Genomic DNA, 17132 nt, shown 5'->3' with positions numbered 1-17132 from the left:
AGACATCAAATTACATACATTTGAATGTTTGATAAATTACTTTAGACTGACTGACAGACAACAAGAGAAGCAAAGAGAGTGAGAGTTACCTTATTGGGGTTTGATGCTGTGATTATCCACACGCATTGTGCATTGCTCTCGTACTGAATTGGGAAGTTGGGGGATGTAAAGGTTCCTGATGGGCCTTGAAGATTGCTGCCGCAAGTCTTTACTGTGAAAACAAGAAAACGTATTGTTAATAAGGGAAAGCAGACCTAGCAGTGGCATTAACAGAAGTAACTGCACAATGTTGAGTCACCACACCACAATGGAGTGACAATTACCTTTCTAATTAAAAGCATTTAAGTGCCGCTGCAATAAATGCAACAGCAAATTCATAGCGTTTGTGGCTCAAAGAAAAAGTTGGGTATGGAACAGTTAAAAGTGACATCAATACAGTTGAGAGCTGAGCTGTGTGATGACAGGAAGAAACGAGTAGAGGGCAGAAGAGAAGACTCAAGTACGGAGAATAACGGAAAGAGGAACAAAAGGTCACAATGATGGTATTGATACTGTCAGCAACATCTCCCTGGATAACATCACTTAATTGGAAGCTATTGGATGTGAAATACCACCGTATAAGCTAAAGTTCTGCTACTGACTGATACAGATATTTACCAGCTATTAATTAAAGAAAACAACATCTATTCAAGTCAACATGAAGCCAACAACTTCCTTCTTAAGCCCCTGTTACATTGACGGATACCCCGCGTTTCACACCCGGATCTAGTGTGTCCCCCGTCCTTTTTACATCGACTGACACAAGGTGGCGTGTGGAGCTGGCCCCGCCCATAACTCGCCTCCTACGGTAGACTTAATCGCGGGTCACGACAAATGTGACGTGGGCGGGATTTGTTGGTGACAAGGATGTCCATTGGCTCAGAGCCATGAATGTCATAAATCGGCAAATTACAACGCCGTGATTAGCTGCGGCTACGACGATGACAGACCACGGCTTTGCAAGAAACAAAACTTGGGTCCTTAACGGACTGAAGAGGGAGACTGCTGGTCACATTTGTGCAACATAAGCATAAGCCGGGCAAAGTCGCTATGCTAATGCCATCATTAGGTTGATCCACTCGACGACACCTCCCAACTCATCTTTGCTCCCCTCAACTTAGCCTCAGGAAGGCGATAACCTAGCGTTTACTTTTCCCAGCACGCGTTAAACAGGTGTTCTTCGTCCGAGGCTATTAAATGTGTGATCTAAATATGCCTTTAGAGCAGGGATTGTCAACCGGTGGTCCGCAGCCCTCTGGTGGTCCGTGGCGGTATTGCAGGTGGTCCGTGAAATTGTAATTATTGAAAACATATACTTAGTTATTATGGAAAACAATAATAATTTAAAAAATATATATGTATTCTTTAGACTCAATTTATTTTCCATTTACTATTCATTTTTGTGAATAATTTACCCATCCAAATTATGTCAAATGAGTGAGAGTGAACTTTGTAATATTATAAGCCCTTTTGGCTTCCTATTGTTCATTTTTCATTGACTGTTTTTTGTTTTGTTTTTATAGCAAAAGGTGCAAATAAAAATAGACACTGATGCAAATAAATAGCCTATATAGGCCCATACTCTTATTTAAAAGTAAGGTGCAAAATAAAACAAGCATCTCCAAAAGCAGTGGTCCCCGAGTTGCTTCTTGGTTATAATGGTGGTCCCTGGGACAAAACCAGTTGAAAACCTCTGCTTTAGAGAGTCAAACCCATCTACATCGTAGCATGGGACAAACACGTAAACTATCACTAGAGACCGCTGAGCACGGCTGCAAATTAAGAGGCCAAATCCAGCTTGTTAGACTAATATGAATATAACGATCGTCAACTAACCACTAGGGGCTGGGTCAACAACAACCTGATCACTAACGACTTTCGTGTTGAAATATTCAAAACTGGTTTGGGTTTCACTGTTTGCGAGGTAGGGCAAACAGTGGTCAGCTCAGTTGTCATAGATAGATAGAGACCGGGTTCAGGGCTGCACCTTGGCAGCTAAGTTAAAGGCTGCTTGCCAGGACTAACCAGAGGACGCCAGCACCTCAAGCTCCCCTCCACCTCTTGCAAGCAGCTGGCTCTGCCAATAGTGCAACGTTCAGCTCAACTTAGGACCCTTCCAAGCAGGTCACTCACTAACAGGGGGGAGACTGTTTCCTCTGCTGCCCACGGCCTGGTTTATGGGCTTGACGGGGCTGCAGAAGGCTGACCTGCTGCCTATAGGCCTGAGCCGCTCCAGGGCAACCGAGTGACACAATCCTAGTGGAGCTCCACCAGTTCTGCTCTGGTAGGACTCTTCTCAGCTGTTGCTTTGACAGCAACATCTCCAGTGACGATGATTGGGCACATCTGATCGGAGTGACTGTAAAGTAACATCAGTTAGGGCCGTGGGTTAAGTTCAGCCAGCTAAGCTCAAATACCAACTAGTAAGGTGACTGCGGTCCAGCTTGCCTTCAGGCCTGCTTCTTCCTACCATTTGCTTATTTTTCGATCAAGTAGGGTTAAGTGGAGTCAGTTCCAACATGACACTGTTCAGTAAGGCTTTTAAACATATTTTTCAGAAAACCTACATGCTAAAGCACAGTGGGTTTGTCAGTTCTTCTCATACAGCCTACGGCGTAGAAGAGGACAAAGATTGTAGGTTGCACAAAGATCTTCTATGCAGAGATATAGAATAATATAACTTTATGTTGAAATGGCTGCAAACGTTAATGCTGATGCTGCATTCAGGGGGTGTTAAAAATAGCACAAGCTTGGTGTTGGATAAACCAACTAAGTCTTTATTAGGCTTTGTGCTCTGACTGGATGTGACAGAGAATCTGCTTGTCTGTCCTTGGGTCGTCCTGTTAAACTTGGGAGGTAATTTTCTGGTTGATTTGAAGCAACGTTTGTTCCTTAATTAGTTTGTTCAGTGGTGGGTCATAAGAATACGTATAGTCAACAGTCTCACCGACAAAAACAGGCACACATACACACACAGGAGACTAATAAGCTTTCATGCTTACCGTTAGAAACGTACACATCCAGTCACACATGTATTGTCTCGACGTGAAAACGGTGAGGAACACATACTTTTAGGAACTCACATTCACAGAATCACTGTCAGTGAGAGTCCCCCCCAACAGCATGTTTGTGAGCATGGTTCCTTTGTGTGTGTGGCGGAGTGTGTCGGTGAGCTGCTGTAAAAAGAGTGTCAGAGCAGGTACAGTACAAGACGGTCGGAGACAACCTTGTCCGCGTGTCTCTGCGTTTGTCTGCATTTTTCTGCATGTCTCTGCATTTATCTGCATGTCTCTGCATTTTTCTGCATGTCTCTGCGTTTGTCTGCATGTCTCTGCATTTGTCTGCATGTCTCTGCATTTGTCTGCATGTCTCTGCGTTTGTCTGCATGTCTCTGCATTTGTCTGCATGTCTCTGCATTTGTCTGCATGTCTCTGCATTTGTTTGCATGTCTCTGCATTTGTCTGCATGTCTCTGCATTTGTCTGCATGTCTCTGCATTTGTCTGCATGTGTCTGCATGTCTCTGCATGTCTCTGCATGTCTCTGCATGACTTTGTGTGTCTCTGCATGACTTTGCGTGTCTCTGCATGTGTCTGCATGTCTCTGTGTGTGTCTGCGTGTCCCTGCATGACTTTGCGTGTCTCTGCATGTGTCTGCGTGTCCCTGCATGACTTTGCGTGTCTCTGCATGTGTCTGCACGTCTCTGCACGTCTCTGCACGTCTCTGCACGTCTCTGCACGTCTCTGCGTTTCCCTGTCTTCCCTTTGTGATGGATGTCTGCAGGAATCCCCCCAACCGTGCACAGCGGATTCTTCTCGGTGCACGTCCAGCTGACCTTCTCTTGTGCTCATCTTGCTGCGATTTATGCACTGAAAAAGACGCTGTAATAAAGCGTACATGCACTCTTGAGGTCCATGAGAGAAACGTTTATCTGCATGTCTCCTAAAGTACGCGAACCTCTGTCAGACAGCTCAATCAGCGTGTCCTGAATGAACGGCCTGCTCATCGATGAGCCAACCGGAACATACAGTAGGAACCGTGTTGCTATAATGACAGTACGGCGAGGTTAACATCCCATAATTTACATTACACTCCTTTCATTTTTTAGGCTGCATCTGCATGTGCTTTGGCTTGTCTCTCTCTTTGAGTCTGTTCCTGTCGTTCACACGTCACCACTCTTACTGTCATGTTTCCTCCTTACTTTTGTCTCCATCTTTCTTTTTGTGCATTTAGCAGGTTTCACTACCAAGTTGTGCAAGAGACAAATAAGAAAAAAAAAATCACAGTTTTTAGTTTATTACAAGAAATGTATTATTTTGTAGAAATGATAAACTGCAGGTGTGGAAGGTCTCCGATGTTCGGCATGGTTCTTCAGAACAACGGTGTCATTCACTCGCAGCCTTCTCGTTTCACCTCTGTGGAGCCTTGATTCCGCTTTGCTGCGTGTGTGAAATGCACAGAGGCAGAACAGCGGAACCAAATGTGACGCCACCGTCTTCCCTCGGGAGGTAGCATCAGAGGCGTGACAGAGGTGAAACAAGTGCTATGTCACATATTCATCTGACATGTGAAACAGGGACGCGAGGATGGCTGCAGACTGCACAGAGGATGAACTCAATAAGCACATCACAGGAGCAGCAGGAGAGGTTTTATCTTTTTTGAGGATGTGTAATTGAATTCTTGTAAATCTTGTAAAAATTCTTGTAAAATCATTGTAAATCTTCTCACAAGTCATTATTGCATAGCATTGGACCTCCTACCTTGGTGCTGAGAATGCTTACTTTAAAAGGCCATGGTGACCTCACACATGTTTGAGTGTCAGGACTTTCTCATTTCACCACTATTTTGCCTCTCAGTCTCTTCATCTTCTTTTCATCCAATGTAAATAAATTCTGATTGATTTTAATGAGAGAAGTTGTTTGTGTTGTTTTGCACATATTTTGTCACAATGGCTGGTTTGCCGGAGTTAGTGCTGAACTCGTAACTGCCTTTACTATTATTCTGGTAGAATAATCCATATTTTGAGACTGATCCTGCTGTTAAAGTTATCATTTTCCTTGTTAAATCCAGGTGGTGCCCCGTTTTGATTAAGTAATTTTGACAATTCAATTTGATAAATAATCTACTTTATTAATTATTAATAATTGTTGAAGGACAATTATTAATAACTCTTGATAACTGAAACAGCGCCCCCTACTTGTGGCACAACACTGGATAACTGTATTCTCTGCCCCTTTAGTCCTGGAGGGTCGTGTCGTTGGGGCTTCGGGTCAGATTAACTATTTTTCAGAGATTTACTTTTGAAAGTAAGATTTTAACTATGAAGTTTGTTTAAAAAAACAAACATCAGCCTCAACAAACAAGGCTCCTATTCTATAATGTTTACAACAAAAATAATGTATTTAAACTGTTAAAACAACCAAAGTAAGTCTTCTTTAATTTTCAACAATAGCATTTTTACCCTCAGTGCAATGATTGCTGAAAACCGGGACCGGACAGGAGTTACATCCAGTAACTACCACCTCTAAGGCGAGAAAATGGGACTCGGTTGGATTTTATAGGCTGTGCTAATCTATAATTAGCATGATTTCTGAGATAATTATAGCGTTTATAATCTTTTTGTTGAACCACAAACTAACATCAGCCCACACAGCGTGATTCAGAGTGTTCAGCTTGCTGCTACGTTTGCAGGAGACAGCAGTCAGTCCCACCCTTCCGAGAGGAAACATTGTCCTCAGGACACCAATATTTCAGCTCTCGCTCTTAACCCTTTGATTGAAAAGTCATCAGGAGCAAAGACCACCGGAGCCAGGGTAGCTGTGGTTCAGGTGCTTTGAAACCGGATTTATGTGTTGAAGGATCTGAAGGTTTAAAATGGCGCTTACATAAGTGCTGCTTTCACAGGGAGGCCGAGAGGAAAACACGGTCTCAAACGGGAGTAGATCATGTTGTTAAAGAGTCGGACACCTTTCACACGTCCACTCCTGTTCCACCTCAACTCCGTTCCCTTTTGTGGATGTTGCTGCTCATTCAAGACAGACCACAGTGATGATCGATGGGACGTGATTAATTGCTGAAGCCCGTGCATTAAAACATCAATGCTCTGAGAGGCCATGATTTGACAAAACAGCAGTTTATGTTGCCCTGAGAATTAAGATGCGACAGCATCACTTATGTCTTTGTTGTAATCTCTGTCTCTCCTACTCTTTATGACCGCTACTGGCACTCTGCATTAATGGTGGAAGCCAAGAAGGCCACACTATGATCAATTAACTCGGGATCAAGATGAAAATGTTGATGAGGTACATTGGGACACTACCTAACTGACCTCATACAGCTGAAATCAAGAGTGATTACAGCGGTGCTGATGGCAGGAACTGCATGAACGATGCTCACATCTTCTCTTCAGATCAGCTGGGCATCACAGCTGATCCTGTGTCTGTTCTGGTCACTGACGTATTCACTCCCACAAGCATAGCAAGTAAACCATTGGGATGCAGAGAAAAATTAAATGAGCCTTCAGGCAGGGATACGTGTGGCACAGCCTCCCGTACCGGAGATCATGTACCCCTGCTCATGTACTGTACTTTTCTACGCTTTCAGAGCACCGCTGACGTTCCCCATAAGCACTAAAAACATAGCTGTAAGGGTGATCTTAACTTTTAATACAACTGAGCTTCAATATTTTGACTCAAAAGGGTTTTCTTCATTGTTTCACGCTCAAGGTCTGCAGAGTACAGTAACTGCGCTGCCTCCTCAGCAGGACGGCCTTTGTGGTTATTGAATGGTCCCTGCGGTGGAGGCTAAGCTTCAATCATCCATGCAGCTATATCTACTGGAGCATACCAAGGACACCACTTACCTGCTGCAGATTATCTGCCTGGACCCCGCAGCCCCACCAAAATAAAACATCCGGGGGAGTTTTAATAAGTCAAGAATGCAGGCGCAGATTAGAGATGATAATATAAGACCAACATTTTCACTGAAAAAATTACATATTTGATGTTTTTTTCTTTTATTTAAGACTTTTTATGGCAAAATGAGCAAAGATTTAACAATTTTTCTGGCTGACATCACTAGTGCTGCATGCAGCTTCTCCTAGACTGAGAATGTAGCTCCCATCACAGCGTCGCCTCAGATTAGTGATCAGTTTTGTTTTTTTCAGAACGGTCGAACACACTTCTTTAACAAGCTGCCGACGGTCGTGAACAGACTGACCGAAGGACGCTGGAGTGATTGATGACATTGTTAAGATGGCAGTACCAATGCTCCTCGTTTTGTTTGGTGCTTTGATGGTACACACACACGCACACACAACTAATAAAACTCCCAAAGTCGTTTAGTAAAGTTGCAGTACAGCGTCATCCCTTTGTTTCACGGCAACTGATGTACATCTACGCGCGGCGGACCTCGTAGACCTGGTGTATTCAGGGGTACCACCCAACCCCCCTGGAGTTCACACACAGACAGAGAGGAAGAGCTGGCTCGCTGGCCTCGCCATCTGTCCATTAATCAAGGTGCCACATGAACCCCCCCCCCCCCCCCCCTCCAGTCTCTGCTCGCTCATAAAGTGCTTTAAGAGTGAAAAAGGCACATTGCAGTTTGATTGCTGATTTTGTAGTTTGTTTGTGGCTGGTTTTATATTTTTTTACTTGCATCTAATAAATTTATTGTCTTGGTGAACTGCCTCTTTTTAATACTTATCCACCTCATGAAGGAACATTCAAAAGGTATATATTTAAAATGCATTAACTTGATTTTCTACTTAATGCTCAAAAAAACACATCCAGCTTTCTGAAAGTGTTTTGACAGACGCGTCCCTGTGGTCCGTTGGCTGGCGCGATGCTTCCCGACAGATTGTCGTTCTCTCAGTGTTATTCATGAGTTTCCACTCGGCTGTCGGCTGGTTGGACATAAAGGTCAAATCTGAGCCGTGCAGCTGGACACAGCCATCGTCTCGTTGCAGCTTGGTTTAACGTGAAGAGACAAAACACCCCGTCCCTCAGAGAGCACACTATTTGTTTGCTTTTTCTCTCAATATCAATACATTTCCTGTGATCACCTTTGTTGTAGACTGTTGTTTAATGTTACACAGCCCACAGAGCCAGAATAGGTGCAACAACAGGCACAAGGCCATTTTTATTTGGATCAAGTACATGTAATTGTGCTCGCATCTGTTTGGTAAATGTGTGGCTTGAAGTGGACACGGCGGTGCCAAGATGGACGGAGCGCTGCAGATCTGCCTGTGCCTTTAAGCGGGGACAGAGCAGCGATGGGGTTGATACTGCGTCTGTGCTTTGGACTGCACCGGTTGATAACGGGTCGACTCGTATTTGCAGTCCAGACAGCATCTTCAAACCTTGCTGGTAACCAAGACAAAAATCTGCAGCAGATGTTTCTAGGGTAAAACTGTCCCAACGTCATGCGGATTGTTCATTGTGGATCAAACTAAAGAGGTGCAGCAATGTAGTGCAGCGCTGTTTTAAATACCTCGAAGATGGCGGCTTTCCTTGATATAAAATATACACGTACCACAGGGCTACATGAGCATTAGCGTGGTTGTTTACCTGGGAGCTGGCAGCTTATTGAATAATGATGGGTGTAGAAGAGCACTTCTTCTAGACATTAATACAATTTATGCTACTTAGAGTTTATTAGCTCTGGAGAAAGCTCTCTCTCCTGCCTTCAAGGCATCTTTACTTTTGGAATTTCAATATTAGATTTTTGTCCCTAAGGGAAAACATTTTTCATGAACAGGCTTAAAAGGAGAAGAACACTTTTTCTATTCTACTCCCCATCGTTTTACCTCCAGCACGACACCCCAAAGAAAAACCCAAGTTTTAGATTTAAACCTACATCTGCAGTGTCGTGACTTTAGATCGCTCTAAATAAAGCCTCAGCATCGTTGTTTCTCAAGCGTTCCCAGAGGAGTTACTCTGGGGGCGTTCCTAGAGGGGGCGTTCCCAGAGGGGTTACTCTGGGGGCGTTCCCAGAGGGGGCGTTCCCAGAGGGGTTACTCTGGGGGCGTTCCCAGAGGGATTAGTCTGAGGGCGTTCCCAGAGGGGGCGTTCCCAGAGGGGTTACTCTGGGGGCGTTCCCAGAAGGGTTACTCTGAGGGCGTTCCCAGAGGGGGCGTTCCCAGAGGGGGCGTTCCCAGAGGGATTAGTCTGAGGGCGTTCCCAGAGGGGGCGTTCCCAGAGGGGTTACTCTGGGGGCGTTCCCAGAAGGGTTACTCTGAGGGCGTTCCCAGAGGGGGCGTTCCCAGAGGGGTTACTCTGGGGGCGTTCCCAGAAGGGTTACTCTGAGGGCGTTCCCAGAGGGGGCGTTCCCAGAGGGGTTACTCTGGGGGCGTTCCCAGATGGGGCGTTCCCAGAGGGATTAGTCTCAGGGCGTTCCCAGATGGGGCATTCCCAGAGGGGTTACTCTGGGGGCATTACCAGAGGGGTTACTCTGAGGGCGTTCCCAGAAGGGTTACTCTGAGGGCGTTCCCAGAAGGTTTACTCTGAGGGCGCTCCCAGAAGGGTTATCCTGAGGGCGTTCCCAGAAGGTTTACTCTGGGGGCGTTCCCATATGGGACGTTCCCAGAAGGGTTACTCTGAGGGCGTTCCCAGAAGGGTTACTCTGGGGGCGTTCCCAGAAGGGTTACTCTGGGGGCGTTCCCAGATGGGACGTTCCCAGAAGGGTTACTCTGAGGGCGTTCCCAGAAGGGTTACTCTGGGGGCGTTCCCAGGTGGGATGTTCCCAGAAGGTTTACTCTGAGGGCCTTCCCAGAAGGTTTACTCTGGGGGCGTTCCCAAATGGGACGTTCCCAGAGGGGTTACTCTGAGGGAGTTCCCAGAGGGATTAGTCTGAGGGCGTTCCCAGATGGGGCATTCCCAGAGGGGTTACTCTGAGGGCATTCCCAGAAGGTTTACTCTGAGGGCGCTCCCAGAAGGGTTACTCTGGGGGCGTTCCCAGATGGGACGTTCCCAGAAGGGTTACTCTGAGGGCGTTCCCAGAAGGTTTACTCTGGGGGCGTTCCCATATGGGACGTTCCCAGAAGGGTTACTCTGAGGGCGTTCCCAGAAGGGTTACTCTGGGGGCGTTCCCAGAAGGGTTACTCTGGGGGCGTTCCCAGATGGGACGTTCCCAGAAGGGTTACTCTGAGGGCGTTCCCAGAAGGGTTACTCTGGGGGCGTTCCCAGGTGGGACGTTCCCAGAAGGTTTACTCTGAGGGCCTTCCCAGAAGGTTTGCTCTGGGGGCGTTCCCAAATGGGACGTTCCCAGAGGGGTTACTCTGAGGGAGTTCCCAGAAGGGTTACTCTGAGGGAGTTCCCAGAAGGGTTACTCTGAGGGCATTCCCAGAAGGTTTACTCTGGGGGCGTTCCCAGGTGGGACGTTCCCAGAAGGTTTATTCTGGGGGCGTTCCCAGAGGGGTTACTCTGGGGGCGTTCCCAGAAGGGTTACTCTGGGGGCATTCCCAGAGGGGTTACTCTGAGAGCATTCCCAGAAGGTTTATTCTGGGGGCGTTCCCAGAGGGGTTACTCTGGTGGCGTTCTCAGAGGGGTTACACTGAGGGCGTTCCCAGAAGGGTTACTCTGAGAGCGTTCCCAGAAGGGTTACTCTGGGGGCATTCCCAGAGGGGTTACTCTGAGAGCGTTCCCAGAAGGGTTACTCTGAGGGCGTTCCCAGAAGGGTTACTCTGAGGGCGTTCCCAGAAGGGTTACTCTGAGAGCGTTCCCAGAGGGGTTACTCTAAGGGCGTTCCCAGAGGGGATACTCTGAGAGTGTTCCCAGATGGGACGTTCCCAGAGGAGTTACTCTGAGAGTGTTCCCAGAGGGGTTACTCTAAGGGCATTCCCAGAGGGGTTACTCAATCATAACAAAGTATAGAGTCAATTCTCTTCTTTTTCTTTTTAAGGACCAAAATGATCAAATAACTGCACGGCTTTCACTTCAAAAAAGTGTTTTTCCTGTCAAATGGATCTGGTACTCCTCTCACTCCTCTACTCCTGCTGGTCCACAAAGTACCAAACCAATTATATGGGCATCATGCCATGACTCATACGGTTTCCAAGAGCCACTACTCAAAACAACTAAAATGGCTGCAGAATGGCGTGCACCACCACAGATCAACACTGTGACACGGGACAACATTCCTTCGTTGGCGGTCCCGTTCTACGACCCGCCGTTTCTGACATCTTTTGTTACAACGTTCCCGGTCGTCACTCCGTCTGTGCCAGATGCTTGTTCGCTTATTCAAAGCCGTCTGTCAAGGAAGAAAAGGTCTAGGATGGTTGACGAGGCGAACTGGAGAGATGGTGCGGCAGGGGTTGTAACCTGAATCAGAAGGATTTCTAGATTAAATGATTAACTTGTGATGGCTGTTCTCAGCTGAGGGAAATTGTTGCAGTGTTTCCACAGTTGCGCAGTTACAGCGAAAAAGGATGGGCAGCCCTTTGAGCAAGCTCAGACCCAGAAGCAGAAAGCTGGACTGATCACCATCGTAGTCCCAATTAAATGTCTGACTGGGGCTTTGTTGGTCTGCTCCAGCTAGCTCTTTTCAAAGGTCGCCGGGGTATGTTGAGCGTGATTTGCAGTTTTGACTTCTGGTAACAGTAGATATTAGCGCCCAATCGGCCATGCGCGGTCATGTTGGTCATGTTGCTGCCAGCGTTGTCAGAAGTCATGAACAGTGGAGCTCATGGAAGTTCCCATCATCTGCCGTTTAAGCAATTTATTTGTGGTCTTATCTGTGCCTGTCGTGTTACAATATCAGAAAACAAACTACGCCCCATCTTGAGATGATGGAAATAACGATCAAATCATGCTTCATGGGCTTTATTTTAGACAGAGCTGCAGTTACGAGCATCTGTCCCTCAGAACTTACAGTCTGTTGGGGGAAAGTCTCCTGCTGGCCTCATCGTTTTCTTGCTGGCTGGAGGCTCCTTCTCCCCGGGACACCGGCCTTGCACCTCGCACTGCTTCTTGTGACTTTCAGGGCCACGTCTTCCTTTAGGGAGGCTTAACCCATCATCACACGCACACAGGTAAACGCCAGACTTGATTGGCTTAATGTCAGCGGCTGCGTTTAATTTTTCATCATGAAGTATTCAGTGCATATCCCTAACAATAACAATTACCATGAGCCAATCGGAGGCACAACCGCTGTGATAACTAATAATGAGAGCGGTAATAAGGTTGCCTGGCAGGAACCAAGCAGCCCAAGTGAGGCAGCCTCATCTCCGCTACTTTGTCCAGGTTGTGCCACCCTTGCTTTCAGAGATCAGTGCTGTCATGGTAACATGAGCTTAATGGAGGTCAGTCCCCCCGTGTCCCGTTTCACATGAGAAACCCAGGGCAGCAGTCGAGTCCAGTAGTTAGACGGTGTCCTTTAACCAGAGGCCAAGAGAGCATGTCCCACAGCTTGCTTGTGTCTGCATCATTCAGGTACCTCCGAGTAAAACGATCCCCGCAGGTTCCCAGGGTGCCACCTGCCCTTGGTGAGTCCTGGGTTTAACTGCCGCCCATAAACAAACATTTTGCGAACGATTCAGTTATTTCACCTCCGCAGGTTATAATTTAAGCAGTCTGACATTTTTCAGCTCTAACTTGTCTTTTCTTGGCAGCTCTGATTCTCTGCCCTCATCTTATCCCTCCTTCCTCTGCCTTCCCTTCGCACGCCGCTGTAATGCTCAGTCATTACTTGCTAGAGGTGAAAGTATGAAACACTGGCTCTTTCTTTTTGTCCCACATGACTACACACACAGGGACCCACACCCGTCCCCAGCGCACACCGCCGCCTCACTTTAAAGAGTGTGTGTGCATCCGCCGTGTGAAGCTTAGTGAAGGAAGACATGACAAACGGCTTTGGCATTTAACATGACATACACCCCGTTTCTCAGCCCCACTCTCTCTGCGCGTCGAAGTGTGAGTCGGTGTGGGTGTCTGTGTGTGCGGATGCCATAATTCTGAGCCCACCTGTCACCAGGTAAATATACTTTAAAATCTGCAGACTCTTTGGTAAATGAGCGGCGACTATGAGCGGATTACTTGTCTTGTGTGACCTTAAAAAAATCATGGTGTGTTGGTTTTATGGCGCTGCGTCAGTGCTGTTATTAATCGCATGAATGCAACCTGTTGCATTGTTAGTGTGTTTCAGGTTAGCTGCAGTCACATAACTCTTAGACTCTGACTAAATGCATGAGGAGAAGACATTAATTTAATACAATGCACACACTCGGTTTTACGTGGATTGGACATGTTTTCACCTTCTTCCAGCGTGTGCCAATCCATGCCAAGAAATACAGTAAGTCTAACCTTTGCAGACGGGTCTGTGGTCACTCCAAGCGGTGAAGACTTCTGCCACTCTCTGGCAGCTGATGGATTTACTGCCCTGCAGCACGTAGTCCTCGCCACAGCTGAAGTGCACCGTGCTGCCGATGCTGCACACACAAACACCCGCATGAGCGCGCACACGCACAATGAGACATGCAGAAAACAAAAGTACACGTTTCCAGGGTTAAACTGTACCTGAAGTCACTGCCGTGGCGTTTCCCATTTTCTGGCTCTCCAGGGTCAGGGCAGGAGTTAGACGCCTGTCTCACGCCACCTTCATTTACTATGTAGAGAGACAAACATGTGGACAGGCGGGATGGAAAGGGTTAGAAGTACACGGAGAGGCTAAAACAAGCACACTCTTTCATTCATGGAAAACACTGCCATTCCTTTCAGAACCTCCAGCTTCTTCTGTTCTGATCTGATTATTATACATGTCATATAAATGATGTCACACTGGTTCTTGCCATCAAACCAACATCATGGCTGCTCGCCTGTTCAGTCCCATTCACTTCTGCACAAGTCTTCATGGGTCTGTTCCAGCTCTATATTTTTGGTTTCGGTTTTGGAAACCTGCCCACCTCATCACTTATTCACTTAGGAGGATGCAGGAAGCAGATTAGACGGACAGGTGGATAGTTATACAGGGGGACGGGAGTGATGAGGCACTCCAGACGCACAGGAGCTGATCTGGTCAATGACACGCCAGATGTGACAGATGTGACGACGACGATGGAGAGAACCACACAAAACACTGAAAATCACTAAAAAAGTTTGTTTTAATCAGGAAGCGGACTCAAAATCTTCGTCAAAATCTTGCACTTTTTATTCGTTTCTGTCTTTGTTTTGCTATCATTCAATCCTTAAATATAAATACATCCAGACACTTTCATTAAAAAGCAAGTCTGTAAAAGTTTTAATCTGAAACCTTCAGCCGTTCAGCCTCCTGCCGTCCTGAAGAGCAGGAGTTGTTAAGCTGAGAAGACGCATCGCTCCAGGCTTGAGGTTAAGCAACAAGCAGGATGTGATTTTATGTGAATAATTCAGAAGAAAGCAAAAAAAAACTAAAACGCATCTCTGACTTCCAAGGGGAAGTTAAAGACATTTATATAGGAAGCTCAAAAGTGCAAACTCAACTTACTTGATTATAAAATGAGAAGCCTTTCACTTGGAAGAAAGAGTTTGCTGTTGAGGACGTAAACGAACATGAACTCCTCTGGTGACCGACAAGCTTTTTTCACCATTTCTTTACCTCTAAATGTTATTGTTACTGTTTTAATCTGCCCCTGTTCACCTGATCAAAGTGAAGTTTCTGTTCTGATCACAGTGAAAGAAAGAAAATTACAAGTAAATGATGAATTTACTTTAAGACGTCCCTTTAAGTCAGAGGGGAAACCAATATGTAACCTCAAACACTAAGGTGCAAATGCACTTTTTTTTTGTAACGTTGTTTTTTCTTTTTAAATTAGTTCAGATAAATTAAATGTATATACAGTATATATAAATGTATACAGTACAGACCAAAAGTTTGGACACACCTTCTCATTCAAACAAATGGGGAAGTGTGTCCAAAACGTTTGGTCTGTACTGTATGAATATATTTTTTTCTTCTCTATTTTATGGATTTGCTGATTTGGGAAGAAAATAATGGTGAAAAACGAACAACTGACAGAATTAACTGTCCTGAAAACAGCAATTGAGATTCCAGACGACTAAATGAAGTGGCGGAATGGTGATAGTGGGCACTTCTGCTCCCACACTAACACCTTCTCACCACACTGGCGGGTTAGCTGGCTAACATGCAAGTACACGCTTAGTCCGTCTAAACAAACCCAGCAGGCGACGGAGGTTTTGAGTGTGTGTGTGTGTGTTTGTTAGAGGAGATAGTTTGTTGCTTTGTTGGAGCGGCTAATTTGACCATCTGGACTATTAACAGTACAACAGAGGGACTGGTTACAGTATTGGTACGATGTGCACACCCTCAACCACAAAACACACAGCTTTCCACCCACATTTACACACATATGCATGCGCACACATACACAAAACCACGTGTACAGAAAATAAATGGGCAGGGATGGACAGACACAGGCAGAGTGTGCTTCACTGAAGAGTGGAAGCTGTCATATCAGAGCAGTCGCTTCCAAACCAATCAGAGTCTGTAGGGTCAAACGTGTGTGTAGTGTGCCTGTGTGCTGTATCCTGCTCAGGCCACCAGCTAATGCAGTATTTAAGGGACTCACACATGACAAACATGCAAACACGAGCAAGTAAGGAAACAAGCCACGACATTTGAAAATGCATGCAAACTGAACAGGGACAGACCAGACTTATAGTTGGCTTTTGGCTCGACGTGTCTGCATAGTGTTTCTGCTGTATTGCCTGCATGTGCATGACCTTGCGTGGCAAACGTTCACTCTAACATACTCAGGCTTGTGCATCATTTTTTGCTATCTTGAACATGTAAAGTGGCCAAAGTGCTGATTTCACTTCTGGATTGTCTCTAGTTTAAGCACCAAGGAAAAGACCTCAAGGGTCGTCAACAGCTTGCGATGTACATGTTTCACAGCTGCATGGCGATTCCTGGTGTTGTAGGGCCATTTGTGTACTATTGGCTGCATATCAGTTTTTTTTTTTACTTTTTCAGCGTGCACAGATACATTTTTGCTTTCAAACTTCACATGTCACTGACGCACCTCCTAGCTGCCGACGGAGGAAGTGACATAGCAAACTGCTCTCATGGATGACGACGCCGCGTGGAAGCAGAACCGAGTCACATCTGCTGGTCGGGATGAATTAATAAAGGAGCGGCAGCAGTGGGTTTATTTCTTTGATTATCATTTCTTTTTAAAGGGCCTGTAGATACAGTGGCGGTACACCGGGACAGGAGGGTGTTCCAATTGGTCTTCCTTTAATAACATTGCTGTGTTTTTTCTGTATAGAAACCCAATCACACCCAAAGACTGTGGTGACCAGACACACTGTGGCACGGGGCAGGATGACCTGCCATATCTACCTGTCCATGGCCAACTCATAAACTTTGAACTATTTTTCAATTTAAAACCAGCGGAAGAGATTAAATACAGACACGCAAGTGTTGAAGGAATATAAGAGACATATCCTGGGTACTGCAAGCCTGTGTAGGAGCCACTTATAGTCGCTGCAGCTTAGGTTTATTAGTCTTATTTATCCAGGAAGGTATATGCACAGGTGTGCATCAGGGAGGGGGCGTTTTTCTTAATTATGTTTCTTGCGAGCCTAACTGAAGGTAGATTGGGTTGAGCAGAAGTGATTTTTAATGTTACCTTGCTTTAAATGACAAGTGAAGACACACAGCACCGTGAGACTTACCCTACAGGGTGCTCAGATTAAGAGTTCATTTTGAAAGTGACTTATTCTCACAGGTCTGTATTTCATGAAAGAGGGAAAGTAAATTAACTCATTAAGGTGTGAAGAGAAACGAAGAGAGGAGAAGAGAAGAGGGGGATTAGGATAAAGGAAGAGGCGGGGTGGATGATAACGGATATTACAACAGCCGATTCCCATCCCTGTTCCAGCCTAAAGCAAGCCAAAACAAACCACGATTAAGCTTATCAGAGCAAGCCGTGATTAAACATATCAAAGCAAACAATGAAGAGGCACGACACCATGACCTGAACATACAGACATAAAAAGTCAAACCACAAAGACACTCTGCAGCCAATGCACAGCAGAACCCAGGAACACTCGTTTTGCAAAAGGTCTTAGTTGTTTCAACACTTTTTTGCTGGAAAAATAAT

General features: G+C 45.9%; 1 protein-coding gene across 1 annotated transcript in view; it reads right to left on the bottom strand.

Annotated features, from left to right (window-relative positions):
• Positions 1-17132, bottom strand: part of csmd3b (CUB and Sushi multiple domains 3b) — a 470660-nt gene that overhangs the window by 170560 nt on the left and 282968 nt on the right. The window contains exons 8-10 of the mRNA XM_061742392.1: positions 13549-13636; positions 13336-13460; positions 90-211 (exon numbers count right to left, since the gene is read on the bottom strand). Of these exons, the coding sequence (XP_061598376.1) occupies positions 90-211; positions 13336-13460; positions 13549-13636 (335 nt within the window). The remainder of the gene's footprint in view (positions 1-89; positions 212-13335; positions 13461-13548; positions 13637-17132) is intronic.

The sequence above is a fragment of the Cololabis saira genome, chromosome 15 (genome assembly GCF_033807715.1).
Source record: "Cololabis saira isolate AMF1-May2022 chromosome 15, fColSai1.1, whole genome shotgun sequence".
NCBI lineage: Eukaryota > Metazoa > Chordata > Actinopteri > Beloniformes > Belonidae > Cololabis > Cololabis saira.
The sequence above is the reverse complement of the archived record's forward strand: the minus strand, read 5'-3'. Positions and strand labels throughout refer to the sequence as shown.